Source organism: Microchirus variegatus, assembly GCF_963457635.1.
Source record: "Microchirus variegatus genome assembly, chromosome: 11".
NCBI classification, from domain to species: domain Eukaryota; kingdom Metazoa; phylum Chordata; class Actinopteri; order Pleuronectiformes; family Soleidae; genus Microchirus; species Microchirus variegatus.
This window is the reverse complement of record NC_139812.1, coordinates 2501080-2527664: the sequence shown is the minus strand read 5'-3', so window position 1 is coordinate 2527664 and position 26585 is coordinate 2501080. Positions and strand designations below refer to the sequence as shown.

The 26585-nt window shown below is 41.5% G+C and overlaps 1 protein-coding gene across 1 annotated transcript in view; it reads left to right on the top strand.

Moving 5' to 3' along the window:
• Positions 1-19932, top strand: part of ehbp1 (EH domain binding protein 1) — a gene marked incomplete at its 5' end in the record, with an annotated part of 139893 nt that extends 119961 nt beyond the window's left edge. The window contains 4 exons of the mRNA XM_083898167.1: positions 7767-7866; positions 8854-8927; positions 18244-18358; positions 18989-19932. Coding sequence (XP_083754293.1) covers positions 7767-7866; positions 8854-8927; positions 18244-18358; positions 18989-19079 — 380 coding nt within the window. The 3' untranslated portion in view covers positions 19080-19932. The remainder of the gene's footprint in view (positions 1-7766; positions 7867-8853; positions 8928-18243; positions 18359-18988) is intronic.
• Positions 19933-26585: the final 6653 nt, after the last annotated feature.

The following is a 26585-nucleotide window of genomic DNA, read 5'->3' as shown; positions in this document are numbered from 1 at the left end:
TGTCTCTATGTATTCTGCCTCCATCTTGTAAGTCGCTGTTACACATATTTTTGTGTTAGTCTTGTCTACCCCGCTCTTCTGTGCATGTGTGTGTGTTGCCTCCTGGCCTTCTCACCCAGCCTGTGATAGAGACAGGGCGGTCTGGGCTTTAACAGACAGAGGCTGCCTCCACCAGCCCTTAGTCTGCCACTCTCTGATAATGTTTATTGATTTGTAGCAAAAACACAATTTGATGGAGTGGGGAGGGGGGGTTAGAGGAGGGAGACAGGGGGGCTGTATTTGTGTGATTGTCACAGCTTGGCTGGCTCTGCTAAACAGAGGAGGACTGCAGGAATAGTGTTTGTTTTCCTCTATCTGACTTCGTTTTGTTGACAGTCCAGAAGAATCAAGAATCAAGTAGGGTTAGCAAAACTAGTGAACTTGCATTTTGTTGATTCAATAAAAATAAATTATGATAATTTGAAATAAACAGAAAGTGTGTGTGTGTGTGCGTGCACATGCGTGTGTGTGAAGCTCCCCATTATGATCATTTCATCTACAGCAGCAGTCTATTATGTTAACTCTGTTTGCCTGAGTCCCCATTTCCTCTTAACCTGCGAGGTGGAGGAAGGAGGACTGTGAGGGGAGATTGGTCTGCTGTTATAGCTATGAGGTCAAATATGTTTGCCCATGTGTATGAGAGTGTTTCTGTACACATAGGACAGTCAGCAGAGGAGTGAGGAGGAAACGTATTAGCATTACAAACTAAAATTGTCAGGGCAGGAGCTGCAGATGTACAATATCCTTCTCATTTAAAAGACTTTGACAATCCCACTTATTCACTTGACCACTCTGTACACTGTACAGCATAAAATATAGCATTAATACAGTGTGTTATTGAGTGGGGAGAGGGTGGTGGTGAAAATATGAGAAACAAAACTCGATCACTTGAGCCTTTGAGCTCTGGGAGGCATTACAGTGTTCCCTTGGCAACTCAAAATGTATATAAATCCTTCATTTCAAGTGCAATGTATATTCTTAACTCCACAAAGGACCAAGTATTTAATTCACAGCTGCAGTGAAGAGTAGTTTTTAGTGTAATTTAACCCGTGTCTGTGTCAGTTTCATTGGTTTGTTATAATTGTTTTTTTTCTCTTTCTGTCTTTTACAATTGTCTCTTATTTCTATCTGTTGTATCTTTTATCTTATCTTATAAGATAAAATCTTATTTTTATCTTATCTTATTTTAGCTTTGTGTTGTTTTTATGACTTCCTGTATGTCTCCTTTTATGATTTTATGTTGGTGAGCCAAAGGCAAATTTCCACCTTGGTGTACAATACAGTTCTATTCTACTATTCTTCTCTATCCTATCCTATAATTTATGAGAATCTGATGACATTAATCATGTTCAGTACATTTTTATGACTTCTGCACTAGATTTCAGTGTGTTCTCTGCTCATATTTGCTCACGGCAAAATGAAAGATAAAACACTGAAACGGATCATGGAGATCCAGTTGTTTTGTTTTTTTTGTTTTTTTTTTAATCATTACGTTATCTGGTGAAAAATATGCTTCACGTCCACATAACAAAGCTGAATGACTGCAGGCAGTGTGTTCAGTGACCAACGTGACCTGAATTTTAGGTAATAGAGGGCCCAACTTGTCTTTGCACAATACTTCCCCGACCACTGAGGATGATTAGCTTGTTTATCCAGATTTAATGGGCAAATGACACAGAAATGTATTTCCAACTCTAATTATCCTCTGTAGTTCTGTTGTGATTTCTCATTTCCCTTCATTATTACTTCCTTCACCAAAGAGGTTGCTTGTTTTTACCTGCGTCTGTGGTTTTGTCAGTGCTCAACTGATGTACACAAAAACATGTTAGGAGGATGAGGCACAGGGGAAACAATTCAATTTTGGAGCAGATCCAGATAAAGGGAGGATCAGAATTGTTCTCTACTTGTTCTAGTTCATTATGAAGTCATTATACAAAATGAAACATAATACATTCTGCATTTCTGTGTAATGTAATAGATTCCCTCTGTTAATACTTATATTAATTAGAAACAAATAATTATGTGCCACCCCTTATGATTATGGAAAAGGCCCATTTCCCCCCTCTGCCGCCAAAACTCAGTCACAGCCCACTCCTGCTGCTCACTCCACTACCTCCACCTCTTTTGTAAGTTGCAAAGCAAGCAGTGGTTGACAAATGACACCGGTGGAAAAGGCAGTCATTATGCCTCAGTGTGAGAGGAGATTTTTTTCCCTCTTTTCTTTCTTTTTTTTATTTTACTTTTCTTCTTTTGCCATCCAGGGGGAGGAAGGAGCTGAGTGTGAATCGGTTAATGTGTTCCATTCAGCAGACATTATACACAGGTTCAATAAAGCAGGAATCTGTTCTATATGCTGGCACTTTTGTGCCATTGAGAGCAGCTAAAAAGGCCTCGTACAAGTCTCCCTGGAAAAAATAGCCCTCAGCCCCACTCCAGGAGAGAGCCGAATAGAAAAGGAGAGAGAGGAGAGATTGCATGTGCAATGTAGAGTAAGGATCGGGGTATTTTAGAAAGGGGCTTTCATTCTTACAAATATCACAGGTGTTGTAATGTTGCTGATTTGGGAATTGTGGCGATTTCAGTCAGCATCAACACAGCTCCAAAATCTTTTTTTTTTTTTTTTTGTCAAGTCACGTTTCTGGCTAAATTCAAAAGCAGCATATCTTCTGACTCACTCGCTCTCATTCTTTATAACACACTCCTCCTCTCATGTTATTAAAATTCAAGCCTTTAGTAGGTTACCTTCACACACACACACAATCCTTGCCATCGACCTCTCTGATTAGGTCAGCCCCTGTCATGCATATTCACATCGCTGCAGTGACAGCCTTTTAACAAGCTCTTACCTAATCACAGGAAACAATGTTCTTCCTGTTCTTTTATTTCCTTCTTTTCTCATTTTCTTTTATGCCTCCCTCGGCTTTCATCTTCCCCGATCCCCGCTGATATCAGACGGACTTGATGGTCGGGGGGAGAGAGAGCGAGTTTAGAGACACAAGTGCGACTCATCCCTAAATAAACTGCAATTCAGAAAGTGACAGAAGAGAAGAGAAGTTCGGCTCTTGTTCCTCCCTTTCCCTCCCCTCGTTTTTCTCCTCCCCCTGGGTCTTTTTACATGTCTGATCAACAAATTGGATTAGCAGCTATTGGATTAAATGGCAAAATGGTGGGATAAGAAATGAGATGAATGTGCTGTGATCACAGCGTTTAATTTCCTACATATTCAGTTACCACGTTTTATAAAGAATCAAACAGATGGTTCTGATGGCCTATTGACCAGAGGTCTAAGCAGCAAACCCTGCAACACTTGGTGCCAAAAAATGGTTGAATCAATTAGTCAAATGACAGAAATGTTATTGCTATTACCTCGTAAAAACTGGAGTTATTTTCAGGCCAAAAATAATGAACATTTGTAGTAACCAGCTTTTCGATTGAGAGGATTTTATTGTTGTTCAGACCCAAAAAGCTTGTAAAACCTCAACCTTTTGGATTCACAAGGGGAATTTTCCCCTGCTTTCTGACATCTCGTAGATTAATATTCATTATATCACTGCAACATTGCACTTTTTGCTAGATTCTGAGGCTCCAGGCAACCATGACCACTCACACATTCTGTGCGCGCCTAAAATAAGGATCCATGTTAGTCTGTCATTCTACATATGTGAACTAGACATTACATTTCCGTATGTTGTCCTACCTGGAGCGAGCACAGTCAATGGTGGCACAGTTGACCTAGTGGTCAGCACTGTTGACTCACAGCAAGAAGGGGTTCGATTCCCGGTCTGGGACCTTTCTGCGTGGAGTTTGCTTGTTCTTCCCGTGTCTGCATTGGTTTCCTACGGGGTTTCCCCTTTTCTCCCATCATCAAAAAACATATGAATGTTAGAAACATTCGGTCAGGTTGGTTCCTTGTGGCGGCATGCTTATTCGCAGCGGCTCTGATCAACCCTCCATCTGACCTCACAATTTCAGTTGTAAAAAGAAGATTAAAGATTCTTTCCTTCCAACGTTTAGAGTCCACATGGTCACACGTTTATTGACTGCACATAGACTTCCATGATAGGGGCTGCACATACCGTTGGGAATGTGGACGACAACATTTATATCATGCAGACCGCTGCTAATTGTACTTGAAATTAAATAATTAATAGTGAAAAAAATTGACTGAACCGTTATTGTTATTGGTGGTTGCATACTTTCCAATCAATCAATATTAATATCAATATATATATAACAAGTACAACCAGTCCTTGCATGCATTCAGTGAGACCAAGCATAATAACAGTAGGTAGTTCATTTAAAACCAGCAGAGACTGCTGGCAGCAGCAGTTTAACCACCTCAGGGTGGGTTTCATAAAGCAGTGGCCACGATAACTATCTTAATCTTATTTGTCCACAGAGGTTCACTCCATCTCTTCCCTGTTTTATTTCCCCCATTTCTCTCTTTTCTCTGCTCCTCATATGAATGTATAGAAAGACACACCGACTCATCAAACCAGTGTTTCTGTTATCATTTTTTAACGCCTTAAGGGAAACGGTCTCCCTCAACACAGTTTATGTCATTGAATCCCGGTCATGTTCGTGTGTGTGAGACAGAGAGAGTGAAATAAGAGACGGAGATCAGATTGAGGGGTTGGTTGTCGGGATGTGTGTATCAGTTGTATCGTACCTGTGTGTGTGTATGTAAGTTGATTGTATCTTGTTTGTTTCCCTCCGCCGCAGCCACATTGATAGCTGTCGTAGCACTAAACATGACGTTAATAATGATAAAGGTTCCTGCAGGTAGAGAATGACCGTGTATCAGACATATTTCACTAATCCTTTGATGTCCTGATCAAGCATTCTGTCAATGCCAAATTTGTGACTTGGGTCTCAGTAGGTTTTGGCCTGTTCCTGCTCTGCCCCGCTCTGTGTCGAGCACGTAGAAATGGCGTGTAAGGCAAGCAGCAAGACCCAGAATGCAACCTGCCCATCTGCCAGATGCTTTGATCCAAGATGGCCCCCTGAGAGCCAGCATGGATCCACAGTGTCACAGAGCCAAGGCTGGATTCAGACACAGTGTTAAAGCTGCTTGCCAAGGATATTTACACCATTTGTCTTCACAAAAAAGCAGCAGTTTTTCTCTGTTGTTGTCACTCTCAGCATATGCCATTTGGTTCAGACAATATAGTGATAGGACATCTTTTTTTTTTGTCCCAGAGAGAAACAAACCCCAAAACATTTGAGCCTAAATGTATAAACTGCTTGTTCGATATTTGAAAGTGTCACCTCACTATTTTTAAGCAATTTAGAAACTGATTATATTTTCTATAGACGTCTTCTGGAATATTTATCTTTATTTAATTTTACTGGGTAGTGAATAGTCGTTAATTTTTAATGTACTTGGTAGGACAAAGTGCAGATACACCCCTGTCTCTTTAAGAGCCCGGTAGTATCTGTGGGTCAGAGTTCAACCCCCGGAGAGCTTGAATGAAGAGAGGAGGATGCTGAGCAGCTGTTATGTTTCATGCCTCCATCCTTCCATCTCTTCTTTTCCTCTTGCCTTGCCCTTATTCCCTCCTTCCCTCCTACATTTCCCTCCTCTGCCCATCTCTTATTCGTCTCCTCTTTTCTGCTTCCCTCCCTTCCTTTCAACCTCCCTCCCTCCTGTCCTTTATCCTTCTTACTCTACCTTTCCTATGACCTTCCTACCTTTGCATTCCCTCTCCTATCCTTTCCTCCTTCCTTTCACCTCCCCTCTCTCTCCTTTCATAAAATGTGGCTGGTGGTTGGCTGGTAGCTGCTGGTTTGCTAGCGGTGGGGGATAGAGCTTCATAATCCCCCTCGTCTTCTTGCCCGCCTCGCCACAATGTCACAGGAGCTTAATATTTGCCATTATTATTTGCTTGTTTTATTTGACTTCGAGGCAGCACAATGACCTGTCAGCGCCGGCTTTATCCCCCCTCCGAGTGTCGTCCATTTCAAAGTTGACTACAGTAATCCATGAGCCCCTGATTCCACTAAATCCTGAAGCTTTCTTTCATTCGCACATTCTTTTTTCCCATGTCTCTCTCTCCCTCCCTCCCCTTTTTCCCGCTCCACCCTCCTAAATGAAATTACATACATCTGCTGGCTCAGAGTATCACAAATGTCCACACACTTACCGGTGCTGGTGCACGCATCCACGCGCCTGCCTTTTGTCGTCAATGACGCAGTGGCCCAATACTTCCTCTCCTGTCGTGTGTGTGTGTGTGTGTGTGTGTGTGTGTGTCTGTGTGTCTGTGTCTGTGTGTGTGTGTGTGTGTGTTTGACAGGAAGAGACGCATTTCTCTTGCTCTTCTTTGGTCCTGAACAGATCAGTCAGATTTTGACCATATTCATCTGCTTTACTTTTGTTTGCCTTTGCACAATGAACTCAAAACACAACACCGCTGGTGTTCAAATTAAACAGAAAGACTAATAATCAAAGGATCAACACATGTTTACACTGCACTGTATGTACACCAGTGCTTTTCTAATTATTTAGTGAACCACCAGTCGATGAGCGGTATGACATGTCGTCTTAGTCCTAATTCCACTATGATGCCTGCTGTAGTGTCCCAGCTATTAAACCCCTCCTGTGAAAAGAAGAAAAATAACATGGAGAGATAATAACATAATCCGTGAGAAGATTTTTGTCCTGTTTTCATCCATTTCTGCTCCTCACAGTCGTAGTGAGTGTCAGATTAATGCTGCTGTGTCTGTTTAAGTAGCCTTTACTACCACAAAGCTCAGTTATCACATCTAGCCATTAACAGTGCCAGGTGAACTGATCTGAGAAAGCATTACTTTTTAATGTTTATTGCACCTCAGCTGCTCATAATAAGACTTATACATTATTTAACAATGTACATGTAGTATTTCAACATTGACATTTGTCTTTCCATCTCACACTACAGTCTTACAAAACGAATTAAATAAATATTTATATATAACATTAGCATTACAATACATGATTTTTTGCTGATTTTTACAATAAACTGTAATGTTTTGTTTGTTTGTTCATTTGTTGTTCATCAAACACATAGACATCAAATTAGTTTTGTCTTGTCATCCTCCAGCCACTCCTCAAATCACAGTTAAGAGTTTAAAACCAAATTTTACATTTCGATGTCACCGGCAGACGAGCGGCGATGTCAATCTGACAAACCCCTTCCTGGTCTTTGAGTGACCGATGTGACCGATGGAGGCTGTTCCCGTTGCTGTCATGTGGCTAACGTTTGAACTTTTCCATTCCATTTGTCAGTATCAGTTGTAAGTAAGTTACAGCATAGCTCTTAAGCCCCAGGCGTGGACGCGGCTTACATTAGCCATTCATCTGAGCCGTTGCTAGCGCTCTATGTGTTGAGCAGGTATTACACTAAGCATGGGAGAGCACCAGAGACATGTTTTTTGAAGGCCTGCTGAGTGATTGGTGGGATATGTATCGCCCTACAGTGAGAGGCTCCACTCTATAAAGGTGCTTGGCGGTAATCGCTGAGTTAATCCCACCTGGTGTAAGTTGTATTGACGTTGTAAAGACACAGTGTGAAATATGTGAATGTTTACACAAGGAATATACGCGAGGCAGTGTATTTACTCAGGATGTAGAGAATCTGCAGTGGCAAAAAAAGATTTATGTGACGCTCCAATTTTAACTAGTTCTATTTTTTGAAATAGTTTACTATCATTAACGTGACCGTGCTTATGTGTGTGTGTGTTTTCTCTAGGGAACAATAAGGAGGAGGAGGAAGCCATGATGCAGGAGTGGTTCATGTTGGTCAACAAGAAGAATGCACTCATCAGAAGACAGAACCAGCTTTCTCTGCTGTATGTATCTAACACATGCCTTTATTATTATACATCTCATGAAAGTATAATATGGTGTTGTATAGACGCAGCTCACCTGCACTGGCTCATTTTTCCCCCTTTAATTTTACACATTAAAACACTGGAAACCTTTGCTTATTTTCAAGCATTGAATCAAAACCATTGAACCTATCTATACACTGGGTGGGAGTGTACTTACCACTCCATTCACCCCCCTCTGTCTATCCACTCATTGATTTACATGTTGACGGAATATGAAATCGATAGAAATGTGGCGATCATCACTCCATCCCAAGTCTCTTTGTATGTGGTCAGCTGCGACAGGTGGAGTTATATATACACACACACACACACTTACAGGCTTCCTCTTTTTTTTTTTCTTCATTTGCAGCTGTTGGGATTTCAAAGTGTGCGAGGAGGAGAGATTGAAGTATTCATAATCACATTATATCGTGGGAAAGGGGACGCTTTTAAAGTGGCCAATTGACAGAAGGGCTGATTATTAGCCCTTTCTGTTCTCTCTTTGTGGAGGCCGAGAGAAAAGACGCCTGTGAAGGACAAATTCTATTAAGGACCGAATTAGCTCATTTTTTAATATAGCTGAAAGAGGAAAGAATTCAATTTGGCCCGCACACGCGCGCACGCACACACACACACACACTCGCACCACATATGCCCACGCATTCACACAAATACAGGGCCACACACACTCGTGGCATGTCCATAGCTATGCATTTATTTCTCATGTTCCCCTTTTTCCTTCGTCACACACAGAAACACACATATTCACCCAGGGCTGTGTGAGCGCAGTGTGTGTGTATCACTTATGTGCAGTAGATTAATGCGAAGCAGGAGAAGGTTCAGGCGAGTAGCTGAATCGATGTTTATTGCAGGTTTCTTTAAGTGCTTAATGATTTAGTCATTAACATATTGATGAACTTTGTTGTGTGTGTTTTTTCCTCTCACTCTCTCCCTCTCTTGCCACAGGGAGAAAGAGCATGATCTGGAGAGACGCTTCGAACTGCTGAACAGAGAGCTGAGAGCCATGCTGGCTATCGAGGGTAAGACTCACACACCCACACACACACACACACACACACACACTCACACTGTCAGGCAGGTGTCTGAGTCCACCGACTGGAATGTGTGTGCAGGTATCAGGCAGCAGGGATTGACACTTCTGATACTCTGTGCAACAAAATATTATTTTCACTATAAATGTTATGTAAATATCAGACTATTAATAATTTGCCATCAGCTGCGTTTCACACTTTAAAAATCTGGTCATTTTAAGAATGATCAATCAAATCAAACAGGATTTGTTTCTCCTTTCTTTGCACATACAAGAGTAGACCATAAGAGAGCGTGTTGAACCTTGAATTCAAGAAATTGAATCATTAAAAGACACAACATAAAAAACACTGTGACAAAAGCAATTCTTAAATATTATGCTTGGCAAAAAAAAAGATCATATATGGCTACTAGAGAAGATGTAGAGCAGTAACAGTAACATTTTATTTTCTCTTTATTGGTGATAAATTGAAGGTGAAGCCCTTGTAAGTTTTGTTTTAGATCAAGGAAAATTATTCATCTTTCATTCTCGACATGGCTTCGCTTACACTTTTCACGTGTGCACGTTGCGTTTCGTCCGGCTGCTGATCAGCCGCCATCGAGAGCCTAAAGCAGGATGATTTGAATTCTGTGTCGTCCTCCTGATAAGGATTAAGATGCAAGCTTGCTGGGGATTTCACTCCCTGCTACTTGATCAATGCTATCTGTTTCCCAGCTAGACCTGACTAGTTGATGCCTGAATTGAAATGTAGCCGCATCCGCACACAGAGACGGTTTGTGAGGATGAAAAAAAAAAAATGCAATTATATTATTGAAAGCTTGTTAACTATACCGCAGCCAGAAAAGCAGCCATTGTGTTGTATCAAAGTTGTCAGGGGGTCCGGGAAGTTTAATCCCCTTCGACTGCGTCCTCTTTGGCAAAATGAACCTTTTGCCAATCAATGCTAATTGATTTCACCATTCGACATTGACCACCCCCCCCACCACTGCCACCCCTTCCCCAACCTCCCTGTCCCCCCATCTCCTTACAGCCTTCAGACACCCATTGTAATTTCAGCGGGCACCTGATAAGCTACCTGCTCCATAATAAATCAATTGTAATTAGCAAGAATGGAGGTGGGTCAGGCAGGAGGGGGTTGCGGGAGAAGCAGACGTGCGTAGCCGAGCAGAAGCTGCAGATGTTGCCAGGTTGATTTCATCTGTCCGTTTTATTTATATATATTTATTGAGTCAAAAAGATGGCTTTTACTTTTTCTCTTTTAATATGTTGGTGTGCATAACATTTTTTTTTGTTGGTCTGCTTTTTTTTCTTTTTTTCATGTGTGTGTCAGAGTGGCCACAGCTGTGTGTATGTGTGGCAGCGAGAGCAGAGATAGTGTGCGAGGTGAGGTAGCGAGGTGGCGTGTGTCGTGTCACCTCGCCCCCTCTCTGCCTTCATGTGGACTTGTTGGATTTGCAGCTGACTAACTTATCAGTCAGCCTTATTTTTCTCCCTAAGGGAGGTACTTAACATTCACAGGCTCTACCTTTCTGTAGCAGCCACAGATAGTTCTGAGCTGCTGGAAAGAGACGTGTGCGTGCGTGCGTGCGTGCGTGCGTGCGTGCGTGCGTGCGTGCGTGCGTGCGTGCGTGCGTGCGTGCGTGCGTGCGTGCGTGCGTGCGTGCGTGCGTGTGCATGTGTGTAAGAGAGATGATCTGTTGGTCTCTCTCTGCATCTGTATGGTTAAATCTTACAGGTGTGTGTGTGTGTGTGTGTGTGTGTGTGTGTGTGTGTGTGTGTGTGTGTGTGTGTGTGTGTGTGTGTGTGTGTGTGTGTGTGTGTGTGTGTGTGTGTGTGTGTGTGTGTGTGTGTGTGTGTGTGTGTGTGTGTGTGTGAGTGTGTTTGGCGTCCATCTCTCCAGCTCTTATTTGGTGCTTGGGCAGGTCCATTGAGCGATGGGTGGGCGTGCGAGTAATTGCTGATTTGGTTGGCCAGTCGATGACAGAAAGAGAGAGAGAGAGAGAGTAGGAGAGATGCAATGTGTGTCAAAGCAGAGGGATGAAAATAACTGAGAGACACCTGCCTCATCTCACACTCACACACACACACACACACCTTGGTGAGAAAAATATATAGCAGCAATGATACACACACCACTCACCCTCTATCTGCTTCACTCTGTCAGCCACATATTGAGCCACAGTCTTGATTCTGTGCAGATATATACTGTTTAAATATATATATATATATATATTGTAGTGTCAGTGTGTCTCTTGCTGTCACTATACCAGGGGTCATACAGGTAGAGGTGCTTGAAATCATTCGGAGTGCTTGAATTTTGATGTTGCACTTGCCAGGATTGGAACATGCTTAAAGTACCTGTATTTATTTCACAACAAATAAAGTTATCTGACTGAATAGTTGACTCATTAAAAGAATAAATAAATATAAGTTGTAGAGCTGAAGTGGAAACTACTCGCTCTGGGCCTTGCTCTCTCTGAACGCCGACTTACAGATAGGTGACATATTTTAAAACATAAAATCTATGTGCCTCCATTTAATTTATTATGCTTTTTATTAGGAGGTACAATTTTGTTTGTATTTATTTGTATAAATAATTATAATTATAGTAATTTACCGCAGCTGTATGTAGGGATGGCACGATACCAATATCACAAAGTACTGTTACCAGTTTGTGCAACACATTTGTGCGGAGCCATTTCAGGCTATTTTAAAGACATTAGTCTCAACTGTAAAAACCCCACAACATGACATTTTTATTTACTTTTTCTTTGTATGATATCAGATCCAGTGATTTTGATCAGTATTGAACTGATACCTAGCTGTATGGTGCTTTACAATGGGCATTGAAATTGCTTGAATTTGACCTTAGAAAAGATGTGTGAACCCTGGTATACACAGTTAAAGTAAATCATAATAACAAAATACTCAAAATGTCAGTATGTCCTGGTTTAATATCTAAATCTAAAGGCACCACAGTTATTTTAGTGAAATAGAACAACATTATGATGAAATAGTTCCGTGCTGAAGAAAAACACTGGCCAAAAATCTTGCTCTTCAGATGTGGAAAAAAGTTTTGTTTGTTGACAGACACCAAACATTTTAGATTTTGATAATAAGTTAAGCTGTTCATGCTGCTGAACAGATAAATGACACAAACATGACTGGTGAGGTTTTCTAATTCATTTGTTCTGCTGAGTTGAGCTGTAGCACACTGACACATGAGCGAGGGGATGAGAGAGGAGAAAGAATGACGGAGAGCTTTGAGGTGGAAAAGACGAGTCAGGAGGAGAGGATCCCTCACAAATCACCTTTGAAGCTGAAGGACACATTTTTCTAAACTTCCCTTTGATTTTTTTTTTCCTTCTCGTGACTCCACCGACACGTCGTCACAGTCACCTTTGTGTCGTGATGTGTTTTATTTTTCTCTTTGTTGAAGGGATAAAAATCATTTTAAAGGCATTGATGCAGTAGTGGAATATATACACAAATAGATTCTTTTGCAATTATTATTTTGAAATGCTCTTTTTACTCCACTCTAGTTATTCAACTGTTACTTCACATATTATAAAGTTAAAGATTTACCACTGAGCGTTGAACCAATAACATTTGTTAATAGATGAATAAGTGAATACAAATAAGTAAATTAAAGTCAGAAAAAAGTAATAATGTTAAACTTTTGTAGTGCGTTAGGAAAATAAACACGTTCACAAAGATTGTGATGTGCAGACGCAGCAGCTCTACAATCTCCCTTCTGCTGCTTTTAATGTGATTTTTTTTTTTTATTGTTTATTTTAAGTATTTATTTGCAGTATGTGCAGCGACAGTAAAGGAATCTTAACTTAGTCAGATTTTAAGATTAACAATGAGATTATTGCGAGAGAGTGTGTCTGAGGCGCCACAGTGTCAGGCCCAGGAATAAACAATTTACATTTAACTATCACATAAACTCAAACACAAAAACTCACAGTGCACTGATCGTTGTACCCTCTCTTCAGACACCATGGTTTTAAAATGGTCAGATCAAATGTCCAGGTGGAGGTTGTGAGACTGTGATGTTGTTTCAGAGCGTGCACGGTGATAACCACCTCACTGTACCTTTTTTGTTGTTGTTGTTGTTGTTGGTTTGATGCCAGGCAGGAAAATACCATCTGTATGCCACACTCTCATCTCCTCGCCACAGAATTGATCCACTATGGCCTCTTTATCTGCTTACCCATTCACACCTATGTATGCACAAGCAGAACTGTGTCTCAGCTTGCGTTCAAGGGCCTCTGTTTCCCTGTGTGTGTGTGTTTTAAAGTGGACGCCCTCTCGCCATCTAAAAGGGATTTATGCATAGCCGGGTCCCAGAGTTTTTCCTGTTACGGTTTTATATGATAAGCTTTTTTATATGTTTAAAATCAATATGTAATCCTATGCAGGAGCTTATCCCTCTCCACACCCCTGACACACACACACACACACACACACACACTTTCCATTTGTAAATCTATTTGAGCTTTGTAACACATCGGGGCAGTGCGCTACAGACCCTGATTGATTAGGTTCACTGTGGAATCCTATCACATGGGCGACTTTTGATGATGTTGCCAACTCTTTCAGGATTGCTAGTTGACTGGAACCGCTGATACCAAATAACTTTGTTCTACAAGTTGTCGGACTTAAGTTTTTTTGGGACTCCAGTAGTAAATGTTTATTTGTTTATCTGCTGTGTTGTGTTGCTGGAGATAAAGTGTCTTAGATTACGTGCACAGAAATATTTGCTCATGTCCTCTGCAGCAGTTGTAACTTCATATGTTGGCCAGGATTTAGAAATACAAGTGCCCCCCTGTGGTGTGGCTAACATGACATCACATGCGACATACGGCAGAACAGATGATGTTTAGATTCATGCTTCGGTTTTAGGACCATTCAGTGCATTAGAAAAAGGACAACTAAATTAAATGTCTCTAAGTCGGACTAACGCGCCCAGATAATGTGAGTAGGAGAGTCGAGCTACTACTGCATGTACTGTACCCTCAGATGGACATGAGCAATTAGATTAAAGTACTGATTATCCCGTGTAATTATCAAAATAATGCATTAGTCCACCTCACATGTGTTTACAAAGGCTCTCCGCCTCGAGCAGAAATGATTCACAGAAGACAAAAGTCTGTAAAACCAGGTTAACAGTTGTCAGTCAACATACATGGTACAAAAACTACTTTCAGCCACAGATGAATACACATTGGTGTTGTTGTGAGGTTTTTTTTTCTGGCAGCAGGATAATGGACCGTATGTGTAGGGATGAGTGTTTGTTAAAAATGTTTTAATAGAGTATTGATTACTGGATACAAATCCTTTTTTTAAACCGATTAGACATGTTTTTAAGCAAAAAAATGACACAGCACATAATACAGTTCTTTGAACATGGAGTCAATTTCTTCCCTCATATTTACTCCGTGTACTTAAGATCTTCTCAACATTAACAAACACACATAAGTCCCTTCTTCTCTTCTCCATTGTGAGATCTTGGTCAAACAGCATTCTGCATGATTGATGCTGATGAGATAGTGTTTCCTTACTTACCAAAAATTGATATCCACTGACAACATCAGGCGATACAAAGAAAGTTCAATACCCGGCTCTGTGTTTTGGGGGATTAAGTCATCGTGTCACCCAGTGCAGGTCAGCTTTTAATCATTTTTTAGTCCAAATATAATGAGCTCTGTGACACAGAGGAAGAAAATATATTCACCTTCAGCTAAAAGATAATGTCAATTCATGTTTTTGTCATATTTACTAAAAAAAAAAAGAAGGAAATATGACCAGACTGATTCTTTAACGCTTTGGTCAGTAGTGGATCGTTGAGCCTTTAATGAAAAATTCTAACAAGCAAACTTTTATGTTCCATTCATTAACGTGCACACAAGACTGAAGGATTAACCTCCAGACATTTTCCTGGTATTTTCTCAGCTCTGTTCTTTCTCCTCCTCTGGTGACACTTTGTGTCTCTTGACACCACTTGGACAGTGGCCAAAACCAGCTTTTTCAGACCTTTGACACCAGAGGACGAGAGGAGGAGGAGGTGGAGGAACAACGCTTTAAGTTTATGGACCTGTGTTTGTTTGCAGTCGCACATGTCCTGGAAAAAAGTTGTCTCTGAACTCCTGAAGCGTTTGGAAATCTGATGTCACGATGTGTGAGACACACACAGAGAGATGTGTGCAAGAGTGCGTCTGCTCACTTTGGACCAGTTTTTGGTTCGTCTCTTGAATAAATTTAGCATTGGGGAGAGTGAGCGGGCAGGGAGGGGTTCATGGGGATTTGAACCAGCGCATTCTTGTGTGCCTTGTGCAGACTCACATGGTTACCATCGGCCTGCACGGAGAGGCTTATCTGAATACACACCCACCGTGTGAGTTGAATACAACTCTCTCTCTCCTCCTTATGAGGGAGGCGGGGCTTACATGAGGGGGGGGGGGGTCTGCTGGAGTGGCTGCAGGGTGTTTTGTTTGTTCTCGGGTGTCTGGTTACCCAGCCTGCTCTGCTCTGGTGTTGCCTGGTCACGTCTCTCATCGTCCCTCTTTATTGTTTACCTTCCTAATGAGGGGGGCGGGACTCTGTGACATGTGATTGACAGCCGTGCCCCCCCCTCCCCCCCTCCCACCGACCCAACCACCAGTGCTCCCTCCTCTGCCTGGTTCAAGCACGATATCAGGGTTTTGGTTGAGATGTACTGTGGAGGAGAAGGAGGACATTTTATATGGACCTCGCTGTGTTTTTGTGGCGAGGGTTGTTGTTGTTGTTGTGTTTTAACTCGTCCTCTTGATCCCGCCTCTTGTGGGCCGTCCTTGTTCAGAAAGGATTGTGGGAAAGACGGAGTCATGGCAGATACTGACGCACAATCCTGTCTAAAATCGATGACTCAAATGATGACTCGACAAGCTATTTATTTTCTCACCAATAATTTCTTCTTTAAAAAAAATAAATAAATAAAAGGAAGGGAACAGAAACACGGCTTGAACATACATGTCTGTTCAGAAGTCTCTGACCCTCCGCCTCCTCCTGACGAAGCCAGACCAGAGTAAATTTGCTCTTCTGGGGAAAAAAAGAGAAGAAGGGAGCGGGAGAAAGAAAGGAAGAGAGGAACGTAGAGAGCTAAATATTGGGACTGTGTTCATTTCGCTCTGTGGTCGACTTCAAAGGGACGGACGAGGCCAATGAAGAGAGCACAGACCTTTCAGGACAAACACACTGGGCCCAGCATGACACACACACACACACACACACACACAGTCTTACTGCTGCAGTTTGACTCAATGATGGGGGGTTATTTATTTTTAATAAAGCCACACTTATTTTGGTACTGACATTTTTCAACTTTCCTTTCATTCATGAATCAGTAGACGGTTAAATATTGATAGAGGGGTGAAGTTGCACACGGCTCAGCTGTGTTTGAATTCTCTCTGGGATGGAACAGATTAGGTTTTTTTTTTTTTGTTTTTTTTTATTAGAAAGGATTGCCGTGAGACGTCCTGTAGCTGTAGGATACAATAATCCACACAGTTTCTGTTTCAGAACACATTGCAGTGCAGAGATGAGTTTGTGCCTGTGATGCATGTGAACCTGTTGATACTGAAGTTTTCATATCAGTTGATATTGAGAATCATCGTGATACGTGTCACTTCATTTAAGATTGGTTTTTGCTCCTGCATGAGTTAAAGAAACCAGTTAATTATGTGGAGAAAACAACAAACAAATCTTTAACATAAAATATATAACATATATTATTGTTATTGAAGTTCAGTTCAGAGCTTTAGTGTACCTCAAGGGGAAATTGATTTTGCAGCTGTTAGAATAAAAACCTTACAAATGTTTAAAGACACAATAAACAAGGACACACTGTAGGACGCACACAAAACACAACTAAACTTGACTTAAAATAATCCCAATCAAATTTCAAGATTATATGAAATAGTGCAAATCCATTTTTATCTTTTAGTTCTGGGGGGGTTTGTGTCCTCGTCCTTCACAACTAGACTGAATTATTACACCGCCCTATGTTCGTGCTAAATTTAGTTTCGTTTAGAGCCAGTGCTTCTAAATGTGTGATAGCAGAGGTGAGTTTTGGGATGAGGGAGGAAGCAGAGCTGCTGGTGTCAGCTGAACGTGGAGCCGAGGGCACCAGGCGGATATTTGAGCCCCAGGGGGAGCGAGTGCTCTCCTGTGTGCAGCCCCCCCCCCCCCACACACACACACACACACACACACACACACACACACTGCTCCCTCCAGGGAGAGACTGAGGGGATTTGGCTAGGGGTCCCACCTGGAGCCTGTGGGGCCCCTTCCTGCAAAGACCCTGGAGAACTGAGAGAGAGAGTGAGGGGTTCACCTGTTTGTTTACAACAAACTGTTTGTCTATGTTTGGCTCTGAGGGGGATGTTTACATGTTTATTTTATAAACCTGGATGAATCTGTGGAGCTTTAATTATTGTAATTAATAGAAATGGAGGAGGGCTGGTTCAGAAATCAACAGGAAACGTTGCATAAAGAGACTTTTACTTACATGAAACACAGTTTACACCATTTAAATCTTGACGTTTGTATTTAAATGTTTGCCAGAAAAATGGATTTCCTTTTGACAAATCTTTTTTTTTATATATATATATCACAAATATTTGTCTTCTTGAAATGATGATGTCCATGTGTCCCTGCATATTAACATGACAATGTCCTTCAAGCGTGTTTGCTAACGTCGACACACCATCAGTGCATTCACACACACACACACACACAGAGACAACCTGATGCTCCAGCAGATTGATAAGAAAATAAACTCCCACTGAATCTTCTCAAGGGTTTGATCGGAGACTCTGCGTCGTGTCTTCAGGAGACGTCATCCATCCGACAGGATATTTTATATGTTTGACTTCAATTCATGAAAAATTGGAGCAAAAACAAAAGTGTTGCGTTTATATTTTTGTTGACTATATATTTTATTTTATTTTTAAAAGATGGCATGTTTGACAAGGATTTTTAAAATGACAAAAGCTTCATTGGAGATCAAGAGGAACAAGGTCTGATGTCAGTCAGCATTTACAATTTAAATGTCTGACATTCATCTCAACTTCTGCTCATGCGAATGTTCATGAACGTGTTCCCCAGGTTCAGGGGATTTTTAAAAAAAAAATAAAAAAAAAATCCATGACAAGAAGTGAGTGAAGGTTCTTCTAGAATAAGAAACATCATCGTGATCGTGGTTGTCCTGAGTGTGTCCTGTTTTGATCGACTTTTTTTCCTCTGGTGTGTGGTTGCAGACTGGCAGAAGACTGAGGCCCAGAAGAGACGAGAGCAGCTGCTGCTGGATGAGCTGGTCATACTGGTGAACAAACGGGACGCTCTGGTCAGAGACCTGGATGCCCAGGAGAAACAGTGAGTTACCTACAACAAACACACAATAACGTCCATGAATAATATTCATAAAAAGATGAAATAATTCATACAAATCAAATCAAGTAAAAGATACAAAAACAGTTGCCACTCTACATTATCACTGAGTTCCGTGGTGGTTTTTTTGATGGTGGTTAAAATGGTGTTTATGACCTTTTTGAGCGGCTTCACTCGGGTACAAACACCTGTAGTAAACCTGCTAATGTCTGTGTGAAAGTCCAAGCCTCCCACTGCTGAGTCTGTGCGAGCCTGTCTTTACATTTCCAGAGATTCCTTAGAAACTGTAGATTTAGCGAAAACACATTGCAGGGCAGGTTGCATTCCAACCTGCCTGCAGTCTTGCGGCGCTGCAGCAGCAGCAGCAGCAGCAGCAGCAGCAGCGGCAGCTCACCTGCATGGGCGGGATCTCATATTGACACAGCCGTCCGCCAACAGGGCGCCGCGTTGGTGAAAAGTCAAAGCTCGGCCCCTGGTGCTGGGCCAAGCCACATGTGGCAGAGGCGCCGATTCCCATGGTGGCAAACCATGGTACCTGTTCTCACACACACACACACACACACACACACACACGCCTTCTGACACATCTGACTTTGTAACCTTTGACCTCCGCAGGGCCGAGGAGGAGGACGAGCACCTGGAGAGAACGTTGGAGCAGAACAAAGGCAAGATGGCCAAGAAAGAGGAGAAGTGTGTGCTTCAGTGATCGTCATATCAGAGAAACACAACCAACAAATGTAGCCGATAAAAGAAATGTATTATTATAATTATTATTATTATTATTATTATTATATCATGATTTATATTATTTAATAGCAGCTTTTAGATATTTCAATCAATTCCTGAAATCTTTATCTGGTTGTTTCAGTCACATGAAAAACAGAGACTCGGCTGAATTTTTTTAAAAAAAGGTAAACTTTCCTATTATTGTTATTATTTTAATTCTCCTTTGCTTTACCATGGATGGTACATGTACGTAATATGAATCTGTGTGAGACGAGAGCAGACTGTATACAGTGTGTATGTACTGACACTGTGGCTCTGTGTGGAGAGCAGTCACTTTGAGGTACAGCAGTAACAACTGGGTGTTTTGTTTTTTTTCGTGTGTGTTCATCACGTCGAGACTGACGTCTCAGTTGGACTTTTAAAGGAAAATAATAATAACATCAGTCTTTTCAAGCTACTTCATTACTTGACTGTATCTTTTAATTCTCTTAAAGGTTTTTACTTGTAAAATATCTTAACGGGGTAAAGGGGGCGGGGGCACACTATGGTTCCTAAATCTTACTTAAATCTAAACTTTCCTATTGCTTTTTTTTATTATTGTCTTGGCTTGAAAGCAGTTTACCAAAAGAAAGATGTTTAAAAAAAATAAAAAATAAATCATGTGTTGTATATTTCTATCACTGCTCAAACCAATAGCTTCAAATACTCATCTTTATTTGTCATGCAGTCAAAAACAAAAAAAAGAGTACATATATATATATTATTTATTGTCGTTTGTCTTTTAAGCTGCTTGTTCCTGAATCTACATCACATTACATGTGCGTTTTGCTGCATCAACCCTTTTTCTTTTTTTTTCTGGTTTCTGTATTTATTGTATGTGAAGAGAACTTTGCTTCCACGTTAGAGCTCCACTCTGCTGTGTGAACATTTGATCTGTTTATTTATTCCAGTGTCATAACCCAAGTTCTTCAAATAATAAAGTCCTCATGATTTCATACTCCACAAAGCAGCGGAGTGTGTCTCTGTGTGTGTGAACGCAGCTGCTCGTGTTTATCTCCTCACATCTTTACACTCAAGTCAGTTCAATGGAGTAACGTCTGCTCTTATTCGTTCATATTTTTAGATTATTACTACATTATTTTTTTTACCTGCAATCCAACGATCACATTCCTGACATTCGCTGTTTTCCTTTCATATAGTAAAAAAGTTCTCTGGCCGCGGTCTCTGTGTTATTGTGCTCTGCTCTTTTCCCCTGTGACTTAGAAATTCAAATTTGGCGTTGCGTTGTTTTTTTGTTTTTTTTTCTTTGGGGTCGACGCAGAGCAGGTTCCTCTGAGGAGGATTAGAAAAATCACTTTGTTCCTAAAGCTGTTTTTTTTCTCTCTCTCTCTCTCTCTCCTTCCTTTGAGGCGATTCTGTGCGCGTTGGAGAAACTCGGTCACTGCCACTGCAGCCACGCAGGGACACAAATATGAATTATCGATGTAACATATTTGAAAATATATATATATTTATATATTAGAAAAACAAAATCCACTTTACTTTCCTTGGACGCGCCCTGAACTCAGAATAAAAACCAACACAAACTGTCCCTGTGTTTAAAAAGCAGGCAGAGGTTTGAGGTTCGTCTCCATCGCTGCAGGCAGTCTCTGTCCTCTCTCTCCCTCTCTCTCTCTCTATCTCTCTCTCTTTCTCTCTCTCCATCTATCCCTCTCTCTCTCCCCCTGCTCCTGATTAAAGCAGGGAAATGGCTTGTGACAGCAGACGTCCTCCTCGGCCTTTGTAATACATTAAAATTAATTTGCGGATGCTTTTCTTCTCCGCGCGGGTCTGTATGCGCGCGCGTTACGCAGTACACGTCCCCTGAGGCGCTTGTGCTTTACTTTGTGTTCGTTTAAGCCGAAAAACTGGAGAATAAAGCGAGCGGTTTGCTCTGCGTCGTCAGTGTGTGTGTGTGTGTGTGTGTGTGTGTGTGTGTGTTTGTGTGTGTGGACTGTAAAGATTGTCACGTGTCACCTCCAGATGAGTGTGAATAAATGAAATATTTGCTGTTGTTTTAAAAGTTGGTTCGTGCGTAAAAGTCTTTTATTTATTTGGCTTTTTGAAAAGTTTGCTCCCGTTTCAGTGATTTTCTTGGTCCAGCTTCAGTTAAAAAATAAATAAATAGAGGATTTAAAAATATATATATATATATGAAACATTTTTTTTCAGTGCTTTATTTAGTAAAGAGTAAAATAAAACGAAAAAGAGTCAGTCTTACCTTCTGTTGGGTCGCTGGGGTTTTTCTAAAGTTGCTAGTGAAAAACATTTAGAGTCACTCTCTCGGCGAATAGCGCGGCAGCGGTGGCTCAGCTCGGCACGGCACGGCACGGCTCGGTGCTGCTGTGCAGCTCAGGCTCCTGCAGCAGAATAGATGTCTCCTGGCCTCACTTCACAGGTGCGGAGAGCCGCGCGGCCTCGCGCTGCCGCTGCAGCCGCTGCTGCTGCTGCTGTCAGTGTCCAAACAGAGAGGAGGAAAAAAGCTGCACCTGAGGGAGCCCCGGTGTCCGCGTGCAGCTCCGCGGCTCCTACATCTCTGTGTTTTATGCATCATGGTTTTAATAAGCACCGACAACATCCCCGCAGATCCCCGCTTCCAATCCTGCCGACTGAAGGGACAAAACTTTCCCCCTCCTCTCCTCCTCTCCTCTCTTTTTCCTCTCCTCTCTAATCCCAGGCTTTACCAGCTCAGCATTAAGAAAATTCAACTGCAATTTGGGATTAGACAAAATACTCTTATTACAAAAGGTTGGTGCAACTTGATCACTTGATACTTGTGCAGGGCTTTATCTCGGGCTCTTACTCACATCTAGAGACGAGAGAGGGAGGGAGAGGAGAAAAGTAGAAATGTAGGAGACATGTTAGAAAAAGTGACTCTATTGTGTTTGTGAGGAGCATATTTGGTGAATGGCCTTTTTTTTGCATAATCTAACCGAGTGTGTGTGTGGAGGGGGGGGGGGTATTTCCGTCACACTGGTGATGTAGTGGAAATAAAACGGTGCGTAAAAAGGAGTTTGACCTCCACTAAATGACACGAAGGCAACACAGACCCACACCAATTAACCTGAGGTATAAAACACTCACTTCTTCCTCTGTTTCTTCCCCCTTCATTCTCACTCTCCACCACGATCTCTGTCACCATTTTATTGTGATTTTGTTTGTGCGTAAAAACACCGGTTAACTCAGCTTAAGGTGCGTTTACGTGTGTTTTGGTGCGTGCACGTTGCAACCAAAATGTCCTGACTCTCTCTCTCTGTCCTCCATGAGTTTAAAGTCCCATCTGCCTCCACTTTGATACCCCCCAACACACACACACACACACACACACACACACACACACACACACACACACACACACACACACACACACACACACACACACACACACTGAATGAGCATTAGCTCTCTTTCAGCTTAATTTCGGCCTCATCTCCAAGAAGTTTTCTGCGTCCACACAAACGCGCGCGAGTTCAGTGTGTGATTGTTTCGTAAAAAAAAACAAAAAAAAAAAACACATGAACAGAAAATGGTGCAGGGTTTGATTCCGTGTCCGCAGCAGCTTCTGCTGCACTTTCTTCTCTTTCCTCTGAGCCCCTGTTCAACTTTACGTCAACCATTCTCAAATGTAATTCTAAATGGGGATTAGAGCTCATTAATATTCATGAGACTATAGTGTGTGTGTGTGTGTGTGTGTGTGTGAGAGGGGGGTTTATATCACAGAATAAATCAGAATGATTACATTTAACTTCTTTCTTTTTTTTTCCTTTTTAAATGTATTTTTTATTTAATTTTCTTTATCGTGTATGTTTTAATCCCACACACTTCATTCAGTGTAAAAAATAAAAAACGCATGTGTCTCTGAGGCCTCGCGCAAACACGTTCACTGCTCTTGTTTAACAAACACGCAGATTTATGTCAGCTTTTCCCAATTGATTTTAACAAATAAACCTAATAAATAAAAGCTATTGATATTTTTCTTGATTTCGTTAATGAAATAATCCCAAATCTTGATTAATAATCTGCTGTGACAAGTGACATTTTCGAGCCAATAAAGCGTGACTTTAAAGCCTCGTGCAGTTTTACCGAGACGGAAATCAAGTGTAGAGTTAAAGGAAGAGTCCGAACATTTACTTTTCGGTGAGACTAGTTCTCCTGTTGGTCGCTCCAGTGATGCCACCATCACGACCTCCTCTTCTTCTGGTCTGCATCTAACTCATAATAATAATAATATTAATAATAATATACAATTTAAAAGTGTGAAAATGTGTCATTTCTTCTTTGCGCCTGCAGCAGTGTTTTTTTTCTCCTGCAGGCCTGAGAAACATTTCCGACATTTTTTTTTTTCTTTTTTACTTTACTGTGTGGTTTGTCTGGTCTCGGGACCAGAGAGGAGGAGGAGGAGGAGGGGGAGAAGTGGGGGTGTGTGTGTGTGGGTGAGTGGGCGTGGGCTCCCGCTGCTGCCTCTGAGCGCCTATAGGCCGCGCGCGCCGTCCGTCAGCGCGGGGACGCGCGGGGATTGGCTGCGGGAGGCGGATCTGCAGGTGTCCTCCGCACATAGAGTCGCGGGGCGGAGAGAAGGTGATCAATCTCCATCCGTCTCCATTAGAAATCACCTTAACACTCTGACAGACAGCGACAAACCCCCTGAAAGCAAATGAGTCTGATTTATTTGGCTGTAAAAAAAGACACCCGGAACCGCAGCGAGGACGCGCTGACGCCCGTGCGCCGGTGACGGTGACCTGCTGCAGCCCTGCGTGTTTTCTGTCTCTCTGCGAGTGTGTGAGTGTGTGTGATGCTGCTCCATTTGAGCGCTGCTGTTTGTTTTTGAGCCACTCCGCCACAACCACCACCACCACCACCGCTGCTGCTGCTGCTGCTGCTGCTGCTGCTGTTGTGCCCCGCAGACTTCCTGCTGCTGCTGCTGCTGCTGCTGCTGCTGGATATTTTCACTGCTGCTCCGCTCGTGAGGCCGGAGACTCCGGGAGAAGGGAAGGAGGAAAAACCAGGTAAACTTTCTGTCTCTTCACTTCTCTTGATTCCAAACTACATTCACTTTGAGTTTTCTCTGTGCGCAACCGAACTCTGATCACTCACACGAAGCAAGTTTACTGTTAAAAAAGCCCCTTTTTCAACAAGTCAAACAGTTCCCGTGTGTTTTACGCACCGTCTCCGCGACTCACTTCCATGATATTTCAATTTGTGGGAATATTTTTTTCTTTATGATTTCTTCTTTTTTTGCGGACATATAATTAAATACCCGCCGCGCGCAGGACTTTGAGTGCGAGCTGAATAAATTCAGGAAAGTTGTTCCAGATAATTTTCATATTTCACTTCAAATTCATTCACTGCTGCCAGTTTCTCTCTTTCTTTCTTTTTTTTAATGGAAGCAAGTGGCCATTAAAACGTGTGAAGCACTCGGTAGATAATTGGAGTGGCGTGTTTTGGTTTTTGTTAATTTATTTTGCTGATAAGAGACGCGCTCTCTCCCCGGAGGTCTCATCTAAATTCTAATTGAGTTCATTTGCACCGAGAACTCCCGTTCACTCTCCACTGTTCACTCTTCACTCTCCACTGCTGCTGCAAACAAGCACGAGCTCAATACACGTTTGGTCAGTTAAGGTTTGGTTTGGTCATTTAGGAGCTCATTGTTAAAGTAATGTCTCCTTCACACTCACTAATTTAATTCAGACCGCAGGAGCTGCAGAGCTGCGATTTCTCCTGCTGATAGTGATTCTTCACCCGAGCGAAGAGAACTCACACTTTTTCCTCCTCATTCGATTCTTTAATTGATAGAATTGTCCGTTTTAAAACGACTAAACCTGCAGATTAGTGTCTTAATTTGACTTGTGTAGTTACACGCATGTGTATTATTTATTTGCCAATACCTTTAAAGCATCACAGTCTTAAATTAAAACGGCGACGCAGTTTTGTAATTAAAATTAAATGAAAATCATTGATGTCCTTGAGGAAACCTAATATTTTTGCTCAAGTTTTTTCTGCTGAAAATCCAAAAGTGAATAAATAATGTACACTTTTTCCCAATGAAGTTTTGCTTATTTTTTTCCAAACGCTTTAAAAATGAGAAGTGTTGCTGCGGTGATAACGTCTTATATTATTAAAGTGAGATTAAAGTCTACTCCTCAGACTATTCCCTGGTTTAAGGGATAAATGTAATATTAAAAGTCTTTATTTAGTTGTTGATTTTTTTTGTATTACGGTTATTCTTATACGGGAATCTCGTTATGATCAAAATCCACAAGGAAGTTTGACCCGAAACAAACAGACGGAGCAGAAACAGAAAGAGTTCACACAAACACAGCTGTGATTTATAATGATCATCAAACCACCATCATATAATCCAGCTTTTTACAGTGTGTGTGTGTGTGTCTGTGTGTGTGTGTGTGTGTGTGTGTGTGTGTGTGTAGGCCTTCAAACACACACACACGTACACACACACACACACACACACTCGTATTTAACTTGAGAGTTTTTAGTCTACACACGTGTTTACTTTTTTTTGGTAAATATTAAAAAAGTACAAGAGTGCGGTTTTTACTCTACATTTAAACATCGTCCACCATTTTGCTTGTGTACTAGTTCAAGTGTGTTTTGTTTCCTTTTTACGATATTTATTAATCTGTAGATGTTTCATTTACACCATAAAGACCAATACATTTGTTTGTGATTGAAATATTAGACTAATTATTATTATTTATTTATTTATTTTTCAATTAAAAATGTATCTCGCGTCTGTTTACAACGTAACGTAACGTTCGCAGGGAATAACATAAAAGCGTTTGTCAAAATTACTTAAAAACAAATATTTGTTTTTGTTTATTTAAAATGTATAGATTCAGCAGTATGTGATCAGTTAATCCGTTTCCATTAAAATAGTGGGTGGTTTGGATTGTTCTCTATATTTTTATCTAATGATATTATATTATATTATATTATATTATTAGTGTTGGTGATTAAACTTTGTTCAGTTTCCTCCGCTGTGAGTTGCAGCGGTTTGACCTCAGTTATCCTCTCAACAAAAATCCAATATTCCTGAAGGGATTTAAACGCGTCCCTGCTTTAAAGCGATCACTTCATCCTGTGGTGGTTTAATTCGTGCTTGTATTTAATCTAATATAAATAATGGCAGTGTGTTGTTGTAGTGTGACGTGAGTCAAACTGTCTGTTTATCTATCCATTTATTTGCCTTGTGGTATAATGTCCCCAGTTGGTAAATATAGGAATGAAAACATTGCGTTTTTGAGCCTGCTGCTAAGGTTAATGTTTTTCTGTGAGTGTGTGTGTGCGCGCGAGTAAAATGTTGACATGATTTTTTCTCTCTTCCTCCGTGTGACAGTGACTTGGATCGGTCTCTTGTCCCGTCAAACTGCAGCATCGAGGGAAACCGAACCACTGGCCTGAGCTGGGTGGAGCAGTGACCGCCTGTAGC